The following is a 19155-nucleotide window of genomic DNA, read 5'->3' on the forward strand; positions in this document are numbered from 1 at the left end:
TAAGTTTTGGAAGCTATACTCTTTTATTGAGGTCTGGACTTTCTCCAAGGACAATACTCAGCCAGTTAGAGTGAGATGTGGGACCAAATAAGCATGAGGAAGAAAACAAAACGTCTGCATGACCTGCTGCTTCTTAAAACAATATAACTGTACTTATGGAGCTTTATTAATAGCAAGAGTTCGTTAAACATACTGCAACAGATTTTGAGTGTCAATTTCCTCGTTTTAAAAAAGAGATTATGTTACTGTCTACATTCTTACTGAACACATACACTTGTATACTCTCTTTACTGCTGGGATTATAAATATACACATTTAGTTGGATTGCTTTTTTGTGCTGTTTTTTCCCCTCCCTCTTTTTTTATTCTTCAGCCTTTATTTAATACCATGTTGTTCATTGATATTGTATGTCTGTTGTTGTTAATGAAATATTGTTCTTTTTGTCCAAATGTGTCATAAAGGGAGGAGTGGAGGAAGGGGGACATCTAAGACTGAAAAGGCATATTTACATACAGGCTAATGATTAGCTGTCATACACAATTTCACCTCCATTATATCATGATTTTATTTAAAAAAAAAAAAAACCTCTCTTCCTGTCCTACAGCACAAATGCTGCTTCTGCACTTCTTTCCCATGAGTCAGGGAGAGCAGGGCAGGCTGGGTAATAAGCTGACAGGTGGGGGGAGAGATAAGGGTGGAAACTCATTGATACAGTAGAAATACTGGACGGTGTTTTAGCTACTTTAAATGTGTGAATGAGCTCATGCAGAAGTCAACTGACCAATATCTAGTATCCTTGCTCACATTTATAAATAGAGAGTGAGAAAAGAAACCTGAACAAACTTTTTTGTGCTTCTAGTTATTTATTATTAAAGAAGTAAATCTTACTTTACTGCAAACATTTCATTTTTTCTAAAAAGGTCCGGACTGAAAAAGCTCTGCACTGTGGCTGAGAGGGAGGAGATGTTTCTTTTCTTTCCATTTGCATCAGACAGACATGATGTCATGAGAGTCAGTAAAAAGCTCACTCCCCTCAGTCAGACTCCAGCCTTCACCACACCAGACTCAGTCAGTAAATGTAAATGTAAAAATGTCAACTAACGAGTGAAAACAAGTTGAAAAGAAGTTCTAATAGTTCTGCATTGTGAATTACCTTACACTCATCTTTCTAATGTAACTAATATGTGAAGAATATACATAAAACTCATATGATCTGACATCTGACAATAAACTGACAACTTTCTATGAAGATAAAAACTCAAATAAGGATAACAGTTCCGACTGAACAAAATGTGTTTTTCCAATAACTGTATCAGAAGTTTGCATTCAAACAGAGCTGTTTCATGAGTTAATAATAGAAGCTAACAATGTTCTTTTTGTCATTGGTGTAGATACTTGAAATCCTGTTAAGAAGAATCTGGTGAAATGTGCTCCATTTCACATTATGCTTCTGGTTAATGCCTCATACTGCGATCATTGCTTCTAACAGGATTATTCTGTTATCCCGGCTCAAACTGAACTGAGCCTGTCACAGCCGGGCTGAGAGGAATTCTTCAGAGATTACAATGGAAATGGCAAAACACGAATAATCTGAAGAATGAAAAGCTTGGTAGTGCCATTCTTTACATCAGACTGTTTCTTTGCCATCCTGGAGGTGTTACGTTTCTGATGTCTAACATCCTTTTTTGTAATGTAGGAAAAGAACAAAACTCTTTAGAGGTGCTCTGGATTTATGACACATGATGAATAGTATTTTGCAAAATGTGTCATGTACCTTAATCATCATAACAAATAAAAGGAAAATAAAATGGATTTATCAATCGTCATATTTCAGCCCCTTCATCTCGCTCTTCTCCGTGGATTACTTTTTAACCTCCCTGACTTACAGTAGTTACATAAGGACTTCATTATAATACAATCCCAGCGTGGTGAATTTAATCATGTTGCAGTGGTTTGTCTGACCTGTTTGGCGATGGCTTTGCTGTCCAGCTTGTTGTAGACTTTTCTGATCTTGGCCACAGTGAGAGTAGAGACTGACAACGCATAGAGACTGAAGGACACCTTCTCCTCTGGTACCAACGCCACTGGAGTGGCAGGCGCTACCTCCGTCTTTGAGTCTTTACCTGAGACAGACAGAGGACAGAGATATTATGATCAAATACAAAGAAGGTATTTAACTGTGTGTGTGTGTGTGTGTGTGTGTGGGGGGGGGGGCTGTGAAAGAAGGAAAGAAGAGGCGAGTGCTAGAAGATGAACACTCACAGGGCAGGTAGACGGCCTGGAAGCTGCCCACATAGATGGGTCCCAGCTCATAGATGGTGGCAACGCTGGTGGCGGGCAGGACCTCCTCCAGGAAATGGCTGGGTCCCAGACGCCACACCAGGCTGGAGAGCTGGCGCTGGGCTGGTGGCGTCCCGATGTATCCATACACGGTGCTCAACACGGGAGGGTTGGTGGAGCTGGAGCCGCCCGGTGCACTATGGATGTAATGAAGCTGGAGGAGAGGAGAGATACAGATGAGTGATATATCACATTGAGAAATTAAAAAAAACACAAAGACTGAGCTGAAGCTTCCAGTATAGTACAGTGCTGTACAGTACAGTTTACTTTCATATTATAGTTAATAATAAAGCAGAAATAAATACAACATCAAGACCTCTTAGTTATAAAAACAAACAGGTAATTCAGACTGTAATTCACGATAGGATAGGATCGGTGATGTGTCCCATGATAACAATAATATCATGACGCAGCAATTCCCAGATAATTGATCATGTAATGACGCATCACAAAATCTGATGAGCAGAAACAAATAAAAATGCACCCAAAAAGGTAAAGTGCAGGAGTATCATTTACTGCAATCTGATGTCAGTTATCCTGCTGCCTGCTTCATTTTCTTTGATCTCACTGTTTGCTTCTTTTTTGGCCAATGAACTTCTGTTCATGTTACCTTCATTAAAGTCATAAGTGCCACCGTGAGGAGTAGTAACGCAGTGGGGACATATTGCTAGGGAAAACTGTTTGGAGAGCCGTTTTTCATTTTTTAAATCAAAATATGTTAAATTGGCATCAGTGATTTGATAATTGTGCTGTTTGTGAAAGGGAAGCTACTTTTCCATTTTGCCATTAAGAGTCCACAAAATCATGAGAGAAATTTGAGCCTGTAAGAGATGAATTGTGTTTTACATGCGACCAATCACAGGGAACGAAAAACAACAACCCACAAGCACCCTCTCACACACACACACACACACACAGACACACAGACACAGACACACGAGATACACATGACTAGCTTGCTGTTTCCTGTTTGACGACCTCAATGGGAAATGCAGCCGTTGATATCAGTGGTGCGGAGAGGAAGCTGAGACTTGTGGTCTGTCGGGTGGCACACTGCTCTGTAATCTCAGGAGGAATCTAAAGTCACCAAAACCACAGGCCACACACTCGTCTGCTGACTGCTGGGCTGGGCTGCAACGCTGCACTTTCCTGTCTTTATCAAAACTATGGCCAGCGTTCGTAACATTTCAGCCAGCAGTCTGATGTTTGTATTCCCGATCAGAGCAAGACAAACTAAGGTTGCACTCTGACAACGATTATTACCAGTAACTTAGTGCTTTGTTCTATAACATCAGCATTGTGCCACTAAGTCAGACATTATAGTCTATAAACTATGCTTATAAATCAAGATTCTTTTTGATTGTTAAGTGTTGATCAGACAAGTGTTAAGTCATCCTCTTACTTTTTAGAAATTATTTCATGAATGGGAAACATTTTCACTATTCTTTACAGCATAAAGTAAGATTTGTTTTAAAGAATGCTTATCTTACTTTCTTTTTGTATACGTATAATTTGGCACCACCAGAATGAGAGTGTTGCAGTCCAGTACAATCAGGACATGCTGCCTAGATCTAATGTCACAACATGTATACATTTATATAAGTATAGTTTGTAATTATTTTGTCATTCTTTAAAAGGAGGAACAGTATTTATTCTTAAGAAATGAAGCAAACAAGAAACATTGCAATCACAGTTATGTGATGACACACTTCATCTGAAAAGAATAAAGAAGGCTCATTTTGATCTTTTGGAAATACATTGTTTTCTTTTGGAGTGATATTAATTGAAAAGTTGAAACCCTCCTGCACCCCAGTGTACTGTATACCCTCAACACAAAACTGCTTAATAAGACATATTTCTTCCTGCTTTATATGAATGTGTGACACAATACAGTCAGAACTTTACCTTTACAGTGTTGATGAGCTGTCCATCGAGGTACAGCGTGGCCATGCTGTTCTTCAGCATGCCTTTGCTCATGACCAGCACCAGGTGGTGCCACTGGCCCTCAGCGATCAGCTCGCCGCAGCGGAAGCGAGCGCAGCAGGGCAGGATCTCATAGAAGGAGGCTTCTTCACTCGACTCGTCCGCTGCTTTAAGGGGGGAGAGAGAAGGAAGCAGAGGGGACACATTGGTGAGTCAGCGGGTTTGGATGGAGATAAAAAAAAACAAAAAACCCAAATATCTGGGTAATGACTGAAATCCTATTAGGCGAGGTTTATAAGGTGTTACTGATGTGCAGATTTCCCTGACTTTATACCTTCTCTCTTTTATGGTCTGACCTTTACTTTAACCTCAAACCATTGATAGAAATACAGACTTAAACATGTGAACATCCAAACAAACAACTAAGGACAGTTTCTTCTCCGAAATACAATCTGAAGCGATAATGTCATTGGTCTATAATACACCTTGTTATACTATCATCAATGTCTAACAACAGAAGGTTTAAATTGACTAAATTAACTCGGCCATTTTTCTTTTTTTTGCTGCATTTGGTGTTACAACAACAACAAACACCCCGTGATGCCATGAACGAATTGAGTTGTTAAGTTGTAACTGCAGGACTCACAGTAGGTCTGCAGCAGCTCCTCCTTGGTGGACACAGTGAGCGAGCGGTCTTTGGCAGACAGAACAACTGACAGGCAGACGTAGTGCTGCTCAGAGGACGTGGCTCGCCGGACGATGGTCAGCAGTCTCACTGGGTGGGCATGAGGAGCTGAGCTGAAACGCTCCACGCAGAACCAGGTGGAGTAGCTGAGGCCGGACGGAGGAGGAAACAAGCGCTCCCCTGGAGGTGAGACATTGTAACATATTATTTTAAAAGATCTGACAATTACATGTTACGTGTGAAGGCAAACATGGTGTAGCCTGTTTATGATGGTTCTAATGTAATTTCATACAATGATAAAAAAAAAAAGGTTTAAGTTTTCCAGAACAAAAACAGCCAGTAATACATCCTAACCCCACATAGCAAGAAGATTTGGGATATTTTGGGTCCCGATAACTGCTATTTTAAAAATGTTTTGCAATTTTCTTGTAGTTTTTGACCACAATATAACCTGTTAAGGCTTCAGGGTAATACCATCAGGAAACTCTGCTCAATCACAGTACATTACATAAAAATGTTTGGCTCTATAATGGCTCTAAATATGTATCAAGTGTCTGAACATGTTACAAGAAGAATCCTTTCAGAAATACAACTCTGAGTTGAGATGCTTCATTTTTGACAAAAATGTATTCTATGGAGTACGCAGACTCCTTTGACAAAACAAGGAAAGGAAAACAGGAGTTGTTCTACCTCGGCCTCTAGTTAACCAATAAATAGAGAAGAAGCAATCTACTCATCCAGTTCCAAAACATTCCATGTCTGACCATTCATTTAGACCTTTTGAAAAGGTTCAGATCAATTAAAGGAAAATATGAACACCTTCCATATCTATTGAAGCCCTTGATGTCTAAACATTGCTGTTTAATCTTCATGATCATGGGGTAGCTTGGGAGGATTTGGCACGTTGTATGTGTAGTCTGTTTCTTGTGTTTGTGTTTTCATCTTTGTATGTTGCCATGGCTCATCATGTCAGGGGTTAGATGGTGGGGGTTATGTAGGTCTGAGAGATGAAAACTGAGGGGCAATGAGATGATATGAGGGGCAAAGAAACTGTCGCATTATACTCTACCCTGTGATTGTATCAGGGCATGAACAATTACTTATTGTTCACAAGAAAACTGGAAATACATCTAAATACTGCGCAACTGAAAGAGTAAAATAGGACACACATATTCTTTCTCTTCACAAATTTGACTTCTAAGATAAGTGTCATTCTACAGGAGTTTTAACCAGTAAGAGCTCGCTCTCTCGCTCTCATTTACTTGGTGAGTGTCACAGATATCGTCATTTCTGGGCAGACTAGATGTTTACTCTCGTGTTGTTGCTGCAGGCAACAACATTACAGTTAAAATGGAGTTGGAATCGCCTCTCTACTTTTGACAACACGGTTCACTGGTAATGCCAAAGCAGAAATATTGAGTATAATGTGAATTTCATTCATGTCTTTCAGCTGCATTGTATTTTATTTATGACTGCCACTCTCTCCTTCTCTCTTAATGTCATCTATGATTGTTGTTTGAGGTGAAATACATCAGTGAGCCCGCAGGTCATCTTATCTCCCCTGTGCAAATGAGTTTTCTCCTTTCATTCATCATTTTTCTGGTTCATCTAGAATATTTCCCGAGTTTGTAATCAATTCATGTCACAGTTTTTCTGGCAACTAAATCAAACAAAACTACAGCAGGCTAAATTATACAGTGAGTTTTCTTATCAGACTAAACTAAAATATAATAAAGGTATACAAAAGAAAAGTGGAATTAAACCTTCAGGGTAGATGTCAGCTGATAAAGAGGTGTTCCTGTTCAATCATATTAAAGTTAAATTTATTAAGCCACATCAAAACATGATGTTCCAACAAACCTGAAGGCAGAAAAGCGACCGTGAACTAACAACTCATATTATTGCAAACTCACCGTGCCTGAGGTCCAGGCTGTCACTCAATAGTTTATTAAAACCAAATTAGAATTTGTCCAGAATACAATAGTTCACTGTCTGCTGGAATACTAGCGTCTGCTCTGAGCCACATGAGTGAGGATTGATTTTAGTATTAGCTCTTTCTGGTGGACAGGCCAAACTACAAGCTAAGTGCCTGTTCAGAGTACCATTATAATACTTGTACTTCTTAAATGTGGAGTAGACTGAGGACTATTGGGCTTTCAATTACTGAAAATAAAAATGTTCTTCTTTTTCTGGAGGAACAAAGAGGCAGAGAGAAGAAGGGAATACTTTTTCTCAGAGGTGCACTGGTTACCTGAGCAGAATGAAAACATTTTGATGAATGAGCAGTGGATGATGTCATCCACAGATATGGGTCAGATATGAGCGGAATAGGACACAAGGAAAAATGAAGGAAGAAATGTTCGGACCCAATTGAGAGAGTGATTGAGGGAAGGAAAGAAATAATGAAAGAGCAAGGAAAGGGGGGGAGTGATGGTTGGGGAGTGAGAAGCAGAGAGTAAAGAAAAATGTGAGTGACAGAAAGAAATAAGGAAGAAAAAAAAGTGAGGTAGGTCTATAAATAGAGTTGGCTGACAAGAGGAAAGGGATAAAGTGGGGGGTGAATAAGTGCAGAGGGAGTGGATGAATAGGTAAACAGATGGAGAAAGGAAAGTAATGTACATGAGTGGAGGAGGAGGAGAAAGAGTCGATTAATACAGGAGATAAGATATAAGAAAAAGGGAAGGGTGAGAAAGAGGGGAAGGACAGGAAGACAAAAAAAGGGAAAGGAGATGAGAGGAAAAAGACGGATAAAGGAATCGAGTAGGTGGAAGTAGGGGAGGAGAAGAAATGAAATGCAAAGGGAGGGAGGGAAAGGGTGGAGAAAGAAAAGGATCAGGGAGGAAAGGAGAGATTACAGGAAAGGAAAAGAAAAAAGTGGAGGATGAGAAGAGAGAAAATTAAGAGAAAGGAGGAAAAGTGAGATGGCATGCAGTGTGGAGGCCGGAAGAAAAGGTAAGGAAGGTTAAGAGAGGAGAGGAGAAGAGAGGGAATGAGAGGGGAGAAAAGGTAGAGCACAGAAGAAGAAGAAGGCAAAGGCGAGAATTGTAAATGGGGATGGGGAGGAGAGAAAGAGGAGTGAAAGAAAGGGAGAGAAATAAAATAGGGGAGAGGAGGGGATCAAAAGGGTTTGGAGGGGGAGACAGAGGAGAGGTGAAAAAGGGGAGGAGAAGAGGTGAGAAAAGAAGAAAGTACAAATGAAGAAAAGAAGACAAAGAAGGAACAGGGGGAGAAGAGATGAGAGGAAATGAGGAGAGCAGAGAAGGAGACAAGAGTAGAGTCTGGCTGTGCTTTATAAATACTAAATGAATCTCAGACTAGAAAATCCACCACAGCGTCATAGATTCATTTTATTTCTACTCTCAAGTCATTGGTGTGTTAGAATTTCAGGTGTTGTCATTTTTTTTCAACATAAACATGATGGAAACATCGGAGAACAATTATGAACTCTTTAAAAATAAACAAGAAGAAAAGAACGTGAGATCAAGATGACAAACAGAAGCCTACATGAAGGTGTGCATCGTGTGTGTGTTTAAGTGGATATGGCTATGTGGGATATGGAGCAACTTGTATCTTGGTGAAAGGAGGCTGGAAAGGCCACATTTTCACCCAAGATCAGAAGTGGAGCATTATGGTGCAGCAAATTGTTCTGTATCTGTAAAGACATCACGGTAATCAATGGGGACAACTGCCCACTGGTTTGATTTAAAATGTATTTTAATTTCAGAGTATGACATCATTGGTCCCCAACGCTGGGGTAAGCCAGTCATCTTGCCATGCTTCTGTGGCTGGATACTGCTAGTCTGTTTCCTGCTAGTTTACATGTTCTTTGATAGTTCACCAACTTATACTGTAATGTATGTACTGTATGTAAAACAAATGGCTGTATATTTCTGCTTGCATTTTGTAGGCTTAGTTGGTAACCATAGTACTACTGCTAAATGCCCCAGTACATTAAGTTCACTCATAAAATCAAGCTTGTTTTTCTTTTCTTTTTTTACCTGTACCCATCCCGCTCAGCACCGCTCCGTCGCTGACACCTGAGGCGTTGGTGTTGTTGGTGGGGGCGTTGTGGGGCGCCAGACTGGGCAGAAACAAACACCTGCACAGGACAAGAAAAAAGACAGAATAATTACTATTAGTTGAGGAAACAGCAGTAACAGACACAAAAACTGTTGTCAGGTTTACAGTCCTGCTCCATACAAAGGGGCTGTTAAAAAAAGCCCTTCCTTTAGTTGCCAAAAACATTCAAGGAGACAAAGAACCTTTTTTTTTTTTTTTTTATATAAAATGTGAAAGTCTCAACTGTTTCATAACTCAAGGATTAATTATGTATGAGAGCAGGATAGAGGTGGGATGAAAGCGTAGATTTAGGCTGTTCTTTTCAAAAGGAACCCACTTGTACTCTTGCTTTTTTTTTAAACTAAAAGAAACAGGGTGGAGATTTGTATTGGTTTTTAAATCTAAAGGGGTTTTAAAGTGTCCAGTAAGCGTCTTTCCCACATGATGTTCCTTTATTGTGTTTCATAAATATTTCAGTTTGATGCCTTTAAGTCCTGTCTTCCAGTCCGTGAAAAACTCCTGCAGCAGACGAGGACCAATGATCTCTCGACAAAAGTCGACGTTTAAGTTGTGAGAGTTTGCTTCATGTTCTGCTGACTCACTGCCCCTCAGTTTAGGTGTTATTGTCTCCTCACTAATCATCCTGAACCAGCATTGAAGACACTGACACGTACTGTTTGAAACATGGCTTCAGACAAAAAAAACAACATATTTATTAAATGTTGGCTGCTATTCAAGAACAAACCCGACATCCCCGGGCTGAACCATACATGAACTAATGGGTTGCTTTACTCTTCATTGTTTCAGCTCATCAAACCTAAGACCTTTCTGCTTTTCTCCATTTCATATAATTGCAAATGGTATAGAAATACTTTAATTGTGGACTATCGGTTGGCTCAACACTCCTAATATGAAGACACACCCAGGATAGATAAGGAATGGAATAATTGTTAGAGGATTGACTAAATGAATATAAAATAAGATACATTCTTGTTGCAGCACTTCATATAATCTATTTATTCCCCTTGTATTTGCTCTCTTATAATGACACATTTGAAAAGATACATTGAATGACCTTTAAAATGACCCAATTTCTTCTCTTTTCTCCCCACCTGGACAGGAGGGTCATGGTTAGCGAGCGCACGGCGTCCTTTATCTGGCATTAATTCAACAACTAATTCAAGGACGCTTCTCAAGGGCAGTAGCTGTTTAATGGACAGTCTGCATAACTAACAAAAACACCAGCCTGCTGCCTCAGAATGCATGTACGTTGTCTCCTTTGTTCCCCATTAGTCATCCCTGTGATTAGATTAAAAGAAGCACGTCAGATTCCACCAGCTCAATATGCTAATTTCCCCCCCCAGTTAGAAATAGAAGATATACAGTTTTTGTATTCTTGAAAAAATAAAGATAGAAGAGTTTTTTTTCTCCATCCCCAGCCACCTACACTGATAGCATCATCCCAGCCCCTTGCAAGATGCAAAGCTGTGTGTGTGGCTGTGTGTGTCTTTCAGTGTGTGTTAGCATGTTGTGCATGACAGAGAGCGAGGGTGTGCATGTGTGTGGGATTCCTAATAGCAGAGGCGGCATCAATATTTCATGGTGACAGATGGGAGAGGAAGGAGGGGTTCCTCTGTGGTGTGTGTGTGTGTGTGTGTGTGTGTGTGTGTGTGTGTGTCCTCTGTTTATGCTGAGCAGAAAGTGGGGCAGTGCCTCGCTGCCTGTGTGCTGCTGCATCTCCGTGTTTTCAGGAGAAACTCCATGTTCTATTCTGAGGTGGCTGCTGCATGAGTTGAACAGGTTCATATGGGAAAATGAAATCTGGGAATTATGGACCAAGGAATATGTTCACTGGGTGGATGAGGGGAGTTTAATAAGTATTAAGTTAAAGACATCAGAACTTGGCTGTTTGGTCTATTTTGATTTGAAGATTGATGCCTCATTAAGTCTAGATTAACTGATTCAGTCTTTGGAGTTCACAGATTTTAATTTTTTTCCCACAGAAGGAGTTCTGTTCACTATCAGAGAAGACAAATATATATGATTATCATTAAATACACAACATGGTGATTAGAGCACAGTGATGCTGCTCTAGAACAGAAATGTTTTTTTAATCAGTACAACTGAGCTTATCCAGGTTAATGAACCTTATCAACATCATCTGTCTGGAAGACAAATCTGGTGTGTGTGCACAGGTGTCATATGTGGCCCATGACACTGTGCAAAGCTATAGCTACATGCGTTTCCTCAGAATGCCTATTTCAAGAAAAACATGCACAAAATAGATTTTTTTTTTAATTTTGGAGATCAAAGGTCTTACAAAAAAGATTAATTCAACTGTGTGATTCAACCATTTGATGGCTTAGTCTACTACAGCAGACACAAAGACAGCATTCCAATTAAACTGATTCTGTGTAGTAATTTATTTGCTGGTCAGGTAATCAGAGAAAATAACCTCTGGCATTCTGCTCCTTAACTTGAAATGTCAGAAATGACCTTAAACAGACATCCTTATGAATATTAATGAAGAATGTAATAAATCATCGTCTTAAGTCTCGACAAAGTTGTTTACTGTGTGTTAGCGCGCATGTGTCATGTATCTGTGGGCCAATTGCCAAGGTCACATCCCACCCCTCATGACTACTGACCCCGACACTCACTGTGCTTCTAACATACAACACAAAGCACACAGAGCAGCAGAGCCTGGCAGCACCCACAATGCACTGCGATGGGAGTGTTTGACATAAAAAGCGGAAAATCAGCCAATTTGTATGCGTGGCTCCACAACTGGAGGCGAATAACGGCCTCCTGCCGAGACATAGACAGGTGCTGCTGAGAGGTGAAAAAAGCACACGCGACCTGTTTAATTGAACGGAAAAATAACATTTTGCACCCTGAGGTGGGTGTCACGGGTGAAAAGAAATGGATCTACAAAGAGAAAAATAGAGAAAAGTAGTTTATAGAAGACTAGCATCAGCTGTTGCTGCAAGGACATTTATAAAAAAAAAAGGATCCAGTCCTGATAAACAGCAACAAATCATTACAAAGGGGGGCTTTAGGGGGAGTTAAAAAAAAACAGTTCTCTTCAAATTATCAGACATTCTGTAAGCATTTGTTCCTTGATCATTTCCTGTCTTAACCATGGTCCTAGATACTAAAAAACCATAAGGAATAAAAAATGAAAGATTCCCCTACAGGTGACAAAACCCTGAGAATCCCTCAACACAGCAGCACTTACTCATCTGAACAAAGACTTTTAACCCTGAAATCAGCTCATTGATTCAGTTTGAATCATTTCTGTTGAAGTCTCAGGTCACTCATCAACACCATTTTCAATATCAAAGCGTAGCTTTTCTCACTAACAAGGTTAATAACCAGCCAGTAGAGAAAATGAAACCGCTAGCTGACAGAACACAAGACATTTTCCGAGTGGAGAACAAATCTGCACAAAGCACAAAGCAGCTAGACAGAAAAAAGATCTTATGATACATTTATTAAAGCTGATTTCAATCGTTGTCTCTCTCCTGTTTATTATTTATTGGTACTTGAAATATATATTTTTTCCCAATCAGGGGCAGTTGGGAGACACATTCACCAATATTTTGTTAAAAATTCCAATAAATGTGTTGTTAATAATGTTCCTAACAAGAACCTTTGTCTGATTCATGGCATGTTCTTAAACAGCTGAATTGTTCTCAGCTTTGGTAGATGTAAGAATCAAATAACAAACTGCCTGAGTGGGTTTTAAAAATAAATGTCTTCTTAAGAAAGATTGGTGAATGAGGTCCAAGGGTCTTAACAAAATGAATGTTTCCACTAGATTTGTAAGGAGAATGTTGCCAAACATATAAGCTAAATAAATAGGAATGTTTGCATTTTTCGACATTTTTCTGTCTCAAGTGGCCTGAAACAAAATCCACTAATGTAACTTTAAAGTTTATATAACAATGACAAATCTGTAAGACGCAACATTTCTCAAGAATATGCTGTTATGTGTAAGTTCTGTCAGTGGAATTAAGAGCTTTGGTTGTTCTTTAAGGGTTGGTAATAATTTAATTAAAAGGATGTAGAGTTTCAGAAACCACAGGAAGGCCATGATGCCTGCAGCACTTTACAGCACTTAAACTCCACAGATATCCAGAGGAAGTTTACACAGTAGTCATACAGTGCAGCCTGTAGGGGGGAACGATCCGTCAACATGTTATTATTACATTATTATGGAGTGTTATGCACATTATGATCAGTTTATAGGGCATGTGACTCACCCTCTTTTCTTGGGTTAAAAAAAGGCTAAAAGAGGAAAACAAACAGTTTTGTAAAGACTAGAACTTTTATGAGCATGCTGACTAACCCGAAACCCTCCAACGATGTGTCAAACTCCACAAACGCAGGCGTGACAGCAGATCCATGCAGGCGTATATCATGAGGCGTTGTCATGGACACCAGGCACTTGACTCGGGTGAGGGGTACAGTGCTGCCCTCAGCAGAGCGGACCAGGCTACGGCTGATGCGATACTGGCCGTTGTCTTCTGCAGGCGTGGCAAAGACGCTGTCTGGACCAAAGCCCTCCATGGACATAGTCATGCTGTCTGTGAAGTCAGGAAGGACACATTCAGTAATGAGGTGTAACCAGCGTGCTAACATTATAACCCAGATCGCAGTGTGAGGTCTTTATGTTACTGAGTAAAAGATCGCTCTGGAAGATCACTTCAGCTGAACCAGAAAAGGCTGCTATCATACAAATATAATAAGACACGTAGTCATTTCACTTGGAAGAAGAGATGCTTTTCTACTGCTGACTCAATTTGCAGTACTTCAGTATGTTGTGCTATTGTGTGTTTTCAGTGTTTTCATTTTAATCAAAAACAACAACAATGAAAGAAAAAAGAAATCCTGGCAGAATTTGTCCAATGGTTGTGAGTGAAACTAAGTAATGTTGTCAAAGTTTGGTGGTATTGACCAGATTCATGTAAAGGCTGTTTCTGGTTTTCAAAGAAAGCCTCTTACCTCAGCTGTTTAAATCTGAAGAGATCATTCCCATTTTGTTGGCAGACTCTTCAAATAAAAATGGCTCTTTAGCAGACATACTTTGAGCAGATGTGTTTGCCATAAGGTTTATGTTTCAGTGATTCAGAGCCTTTAATCACAGCTGATTCAAGATGTGAAAATGTACCTTTTAGACTACTAGACCCTAAAATAAGTCAGAAGTAAGGTCATGTTCAAATGAATGATTCAACAGAGAGGTTCGTCACCAGCTGTTTACACACTCCAGCATGTAGATTTGTTTCTTCACATTCCACAATTCATTTCCTGCTTGTTTTACATTTTCCTGTGCTTAAACACTATAAACAACGATTTCAATTATAGCTACATTATCTGAACAGCAGACACATCATTGAATAATCGTTTTTGTTTCTTGTCACTAAGACTAAACATTGAAGAAAACTGACAAACAGACTTGGTCCCAGCACATCTTTAGAAGGAGGAATCAAAGTAAAGCAGCAAACCCTGCTGGATGATCTCCTCACTGACAGAGAGAGATGGCTCTGTGTTCTCACAGTGGCTGGTTAACAGCAGTAATTAGTGAGGACTTAATCTACGTTCTCAGCTGGGAGGAGACACAATAAGCAATTAGAGACATGCTGAGGAGACCGAAAAATTACAAACATTAACAGCTGCTTATAGAAAACAAAAAGTTTGTATAAGATTCACAGAGGCACAACAATCTGTGATTAAACATTGAGTTTACACATCAAATGTTTAATCATAAGAAGCCTTAAGGACCACTTTCTCACATCTGACAACTGGCACATTTGCTTTAAAATGTACACAGCCTGATTCTGATCGACATGTGAATTTACGGTAGAGTATTGAAACATTAAAGCCAATAATAGCTACATATTTGAAAGTGATACATTGTGGTTAGGAAAATAAAAAACTAAAGCTCACTCAGCTGTTACACTAACTTCGCAATCATCTGAACCTTTATGAAAACCTTCAGAAACCTTCGCTTCCCATCACCCAGACAGTGAAAGTCATTTCCACCAGCAATTAAATGGTGACAGGAAGCTCATCCTCTGAGCCTATATAGCTCTGGAATTGTCCAACGAGCTTGCAGGAAGAGCCAGTGAAGAAAAAAAAAAAAAAAACAGGATAGCTAGAAGATTGATGGGCTTTTTTTTTTTTGTTCAAGCTTTTAGTACAGAACAAGGCTGGTATCACTGTGGCAGATGGGAAAAGCTCCTGAATGACATTATCATATTTCATAACTGTACTGATGGACTGTGCTGGAATTCAACCTCCATTCTCAGCTCTTAAAAAAACCTGATGGCTTCACTTGAAAAGTGGCAAAGTCATTTTTGCTGAAGAATTGAAGTAATATTTAAGAGCGACACGGAGCCAGGCGTATGTTACTTTTATTTGATGTTTGTCCCCTCATCTATTGCTTTTATAGAATTTATACAGCTTTATTTAGGAAGTCAAATTTAAACGTTTTGACCCAAGCAGATGGATTCAACTTGTTTGACCTGAATGCTTTAACATTGATTGTACCTCCATCTAACTATGTTAAAAGGAGGTAATCAAGCTACATAATAAGATTATTTAAAAAAATGCTTATCTACATTAGTGCCATGCTAATTCATACACAATCCAGCCCACACACTTACTGAATACTAAAGGTTACCGATAACAAAAGTTTATCACAGTGGTCTTTTAAGTGTCATTGAGTTAGTGTGTTGGCCTGTGTTCTTCCAGGGAGTGTGAGTCACACTCCAGCTTAGAATCCATCCAAGACCCCAGGCACACTAGGAATCATATGATTAAAAGCAAAGAAGAGATATGTTATCGTCTTACTTCTGGTGTCGGTGTCATAGCTGAGAGAGCTCGGTTTGTGAACCCGGTACTGCTTCAGGAGCTTTTTGTCCCAGGCGCCACAGTTCAGAGGGTTCCCGAGACGTAAGAACTCCCTACAGAGAAAGAAGAAGGATGATGATATTATTTAAAATATACCAAAAGGATCCATTAAAGGAGCAATATGTGACTCTAACAGTGTTTAAAAATGGGCTACTGCAGTACAAATTCAAAACAGTGGAGACAGCCGCCCCCCCCCCCCCCCCCTCCCCCCTGGAGTCGATGCGCAAGCAGGTTGCCAATTCATGGACACTGAAGCTTCAGTGTTTAGCCAACTCTGCATCAGTCTTGAAACCTTACTGTGTTCTAACCTTTCTCCATTTTTAAAAAGCATCTCCAATATCTATCCTAGTTTTACCACGTTTCAGCCCGTGGAGCTTATTAAAAGAATGTAGAGGGCTTTTAGGTCGGGAAGAACAATTTTATTGCTGCAACACCTGTTTGATTACCGTGATAACTGGTCTTATATCTGGCAAACCGAGGGGTGTCCAAAAATGGCCATGTGTGGGGGTGCCTTAATGTATGGTTTATGATCCCTTTAATTTAAGTTTTTTTAAGACCTGCAGGCTTGTATTCTCATAAGAGACCACAGATACAAAAAAACCCATAAATTTGTTCTCATGAAACTGTAAAGCATTCTTGATAAAAAACAGCACATAAATGTTCAGCATTTGAATGCAGCAGTTATGTCGCAGGTACTCTACATCTCAACAGCTGTGGCTACATGCATCTTTTAAAGTCAATGATAAGGTTGACAGGAATGGAAGTGCCTTAAATGCAAAGTGTCCGGAGAGGAGAGGAGAGGAGAGGAGAGGAGAGGAGAGGAGGAGAGGAGAGGAGAGGAGACTGCCTGATAGTTACAGATACATTTACCCTCAGCACAATTAGGACGGTGAAAGGAATATAAGCCATGGAGGGAGCATTAACATATAAAAAGAACCCACCATGTGTATGTCAAATACCCCACCCCTTCCCCATTCCTCAAACCCAGCATCCCATCTCACTTAACTAGCCAAGCGGGAAATGAGAGTCAATGTTTTGTCTGCATACACAGCCATCCTTCACACACTGGAAGCTGTCAAAGCAGATTAGTCTTCCCCAAGGTCATTTGTGTCAGCTCACCTCTGAGCCCAACCGGAAGGAGTCAAAGTGCGTGTTACCAAACTGAATGTTGCCGAGTCCTCATGCTGATATTTGCTAAATATGTTTAGATTTAATCTCTCACCGGTTTTTCCGATGCAGCAAAACCCCTGTCTTCTGCCGGCTCTGGCAGAGAATCTAACCTATTATCAGGTTCAACTATGTGAATCCTTTTGTCGGGGACACCCCTTATAGTTATAAGAAATGACTAACATAAGGAGATAAAACAGTAGTATATTATGAAACTTAACAAAAAGAGAGTGTCCAGTACCTGAGTGCCATGGGCTGCAGTGCCTGAGAAGCCAGCCTCTCAAACATCCTCTGCAGAGGGGGGTGCAGCGGGTGGTCTTCATCACCCAGAGCCTGACTGCAGCGCTGCAACAGCCGCTGGTGGAGAGAGGCTTCACACAGAACCTGCTGGTTCCTCTCACTGTTCACCAGTAGCTGCAGGATGTTGGCCACTGCCAGCTGCAGGTCAAGAGCGTGCTGCGGGGCAAAACAGAGTTCAGTATGATATCTGATTCACAGTATTGTAGAATCAGTTTGTTGAATTTTCATTGTATTAACTTGATTTGAAAGAAATGGCGCCCTTGTTCAATTGATTAGTTCAATAATCGTTTAATAACATAGTTTCCAGATACATGCACGCGTGGTACAAACTGTCTGGTTCCCTCTAACATACTTTGAGACACTTTCCTGCATACAACCTTTTCACACACTTTAAAGAGGAAGTGCATGTGAGCACATTTCCTCTCTGTGTTCCCTCACCTCGGGCTGGCTGTCGGAGGAGACGGAGGGCAGCAGGTCAAGAATGGCGAGGACGGCCCCTGGGTGGATGACCACCATGTCAGACAAAGAGGACGAGGAAACAGGGTGGGAGGCGTTGGCAAGGTGCAGTTTGAGGTCAGTCAGGGCCTTGACTGGGGCAGGAGGGCCCGACGTGCCGTAGTAACCTTGTCTGGATAAGAAAGCAAGAAAGTCATATTTAGCAAAGTCCTGTTGTCTAAACCTGGTACTTTTATTTATATGTGTCGGGTTCTAAGTGACTATTTGAATACAGCTTAAGACAACATGAAATGATCATGATTGCATTTCAATCCAAAGTGGTATCACTTGTCAATTACCATAAAGTATAATGAAATATGGATTGTATTAACTAAATCTGCTATTCCCACAGAGCTTCGACCTAATCTTCTGTAAAATATGTAACTTGCTGTTAAATATCCAGATTTAAATTCACCTCTTCTTCCAGAAGAAAGCTTTGTTTCACAGCTCAGTAGAAAGGTTCTTATAATGAGGAGACTAATTAGATCACTGAATCAATGGGAGCTCTGTATTTAACACTTTTACTCGAACTTCATTTAACATGAGTCAGCAGTCCACACACTTAAGAGATCATGGTGTCAGTTCCATCTAAAGCACATAGCCCCCCTCATGTGAGGGAGCACAGAGCAGAGGAGCTGCAGTTGGGTAATTAAACAAATGAGGAGTGTTGCTGCGATGCAAATTACAGAGTACAAATCCCCCCACAGGAGAGACACAGGACTGAAAAAGACTGGAGTCAGCAGAAAGTGCTGGAAACCCCTATGAAACTTTTTTCCAGAGTATTATCAATTTTAACTGCTTTATTTTAGGAAAAGAAACGACAGGGTTACCAGCCACAGACAACATGATTGGTAGGTGGTGGCAATAGTCAAACTCCATGCTGAAAGTCAGGGGAGACTACCTGCATACTGTAGGTAGAAATTCACACTTCACACATGTCTCTGTTATATGTAATAGTTGTTTAAGTATACAATGTTTACAGATAGTAAAATAAGTGGCTGTTTTATTTACAAGATTTGATAACACACATGCATAAACAGTCTGTAGTAGAACAAATGATGTCTACAAAAAAACTGCTTTAAGTGAAGTGCACAAACAAGAAGAGGATACTTATCACCTCTATATGTCACATTAGTTCATCTCATAAATATGCAGTCTGGGTTGCTAAGAGGACAGTTATTGTTGCTCATTAAGGCAGAGTACGTTTCTCTTCTTGTTAATGAAATTCAAAGAGCCAAGAATGGAACAGGAGGAGGAGGAGGAGTCTGATG

The 19155-nt window shown here is 40.2% G+C and overlaps 1 protein-coding gene across 1 annotated transcript in view; it reads right to left on the reverse strand.

Moving 5' to 3' along the window:
* Nucleotides 1-19155, reverse strand: part of wdfy3 (WD repeat and FYVE domain containing 3) — a 98625-nt gene that overhangs the window by 31122 nt on the left and 48348 nt on the right. Inside the window, exons 15-23 of the mRNA XM_065966571.1 lie at nucleotides 17828-18017; nucleotides 17331-17545; nucleotides 15863-15975; nucleotides 13359-13596; nucleotides 8947-9047; nucleotides 4910-5128; nucleotides 4246-4430; nucleotides 2263-2494; nucleotides 1963-2123 (exon numbers count right to left, since the gene is read on the reverse strand). Of these exons, the coding sequence (XP_065822643.1) occupies nucleotides 1963-2123; nucleotides 2263-2494; nucleotides 4246-4430; nucleotides 4910-5128; nucleotides 8947-9047; nucleotides 13359-13596; nucleotides 15863-15975; nucleotides 17331-17545; nucleotides 17828-18017 (1654 nt within the window). The remainder of the gene's footprint in view (nucleotides 1-1962; nucleotides 2124-2262; nucleotides 2495-4245; nucleotides 4431-4909; nucleotides 5129-8946; nucleotides 9048-13358; nucleotides 13597-15862; nucleotides 15976-17330; nucleotides 17546-17827; nucleotides 18018-19155) is intronic.

The sequence above is a fragment of the Labrus bergylta genome, chromosome 2, assembly GCF_963930695.1.
Source record: "Labrus bergylta chromosome 2, fLabBer1.1, whole genome shotgun sequence".
NCBI classification, from domain to species: domain Eukaryota; kingdom Metazoa; phylum Chordata; class Actinopteri; order Labriformes; family Labridae; genus Labrus; species Labrus bergylta.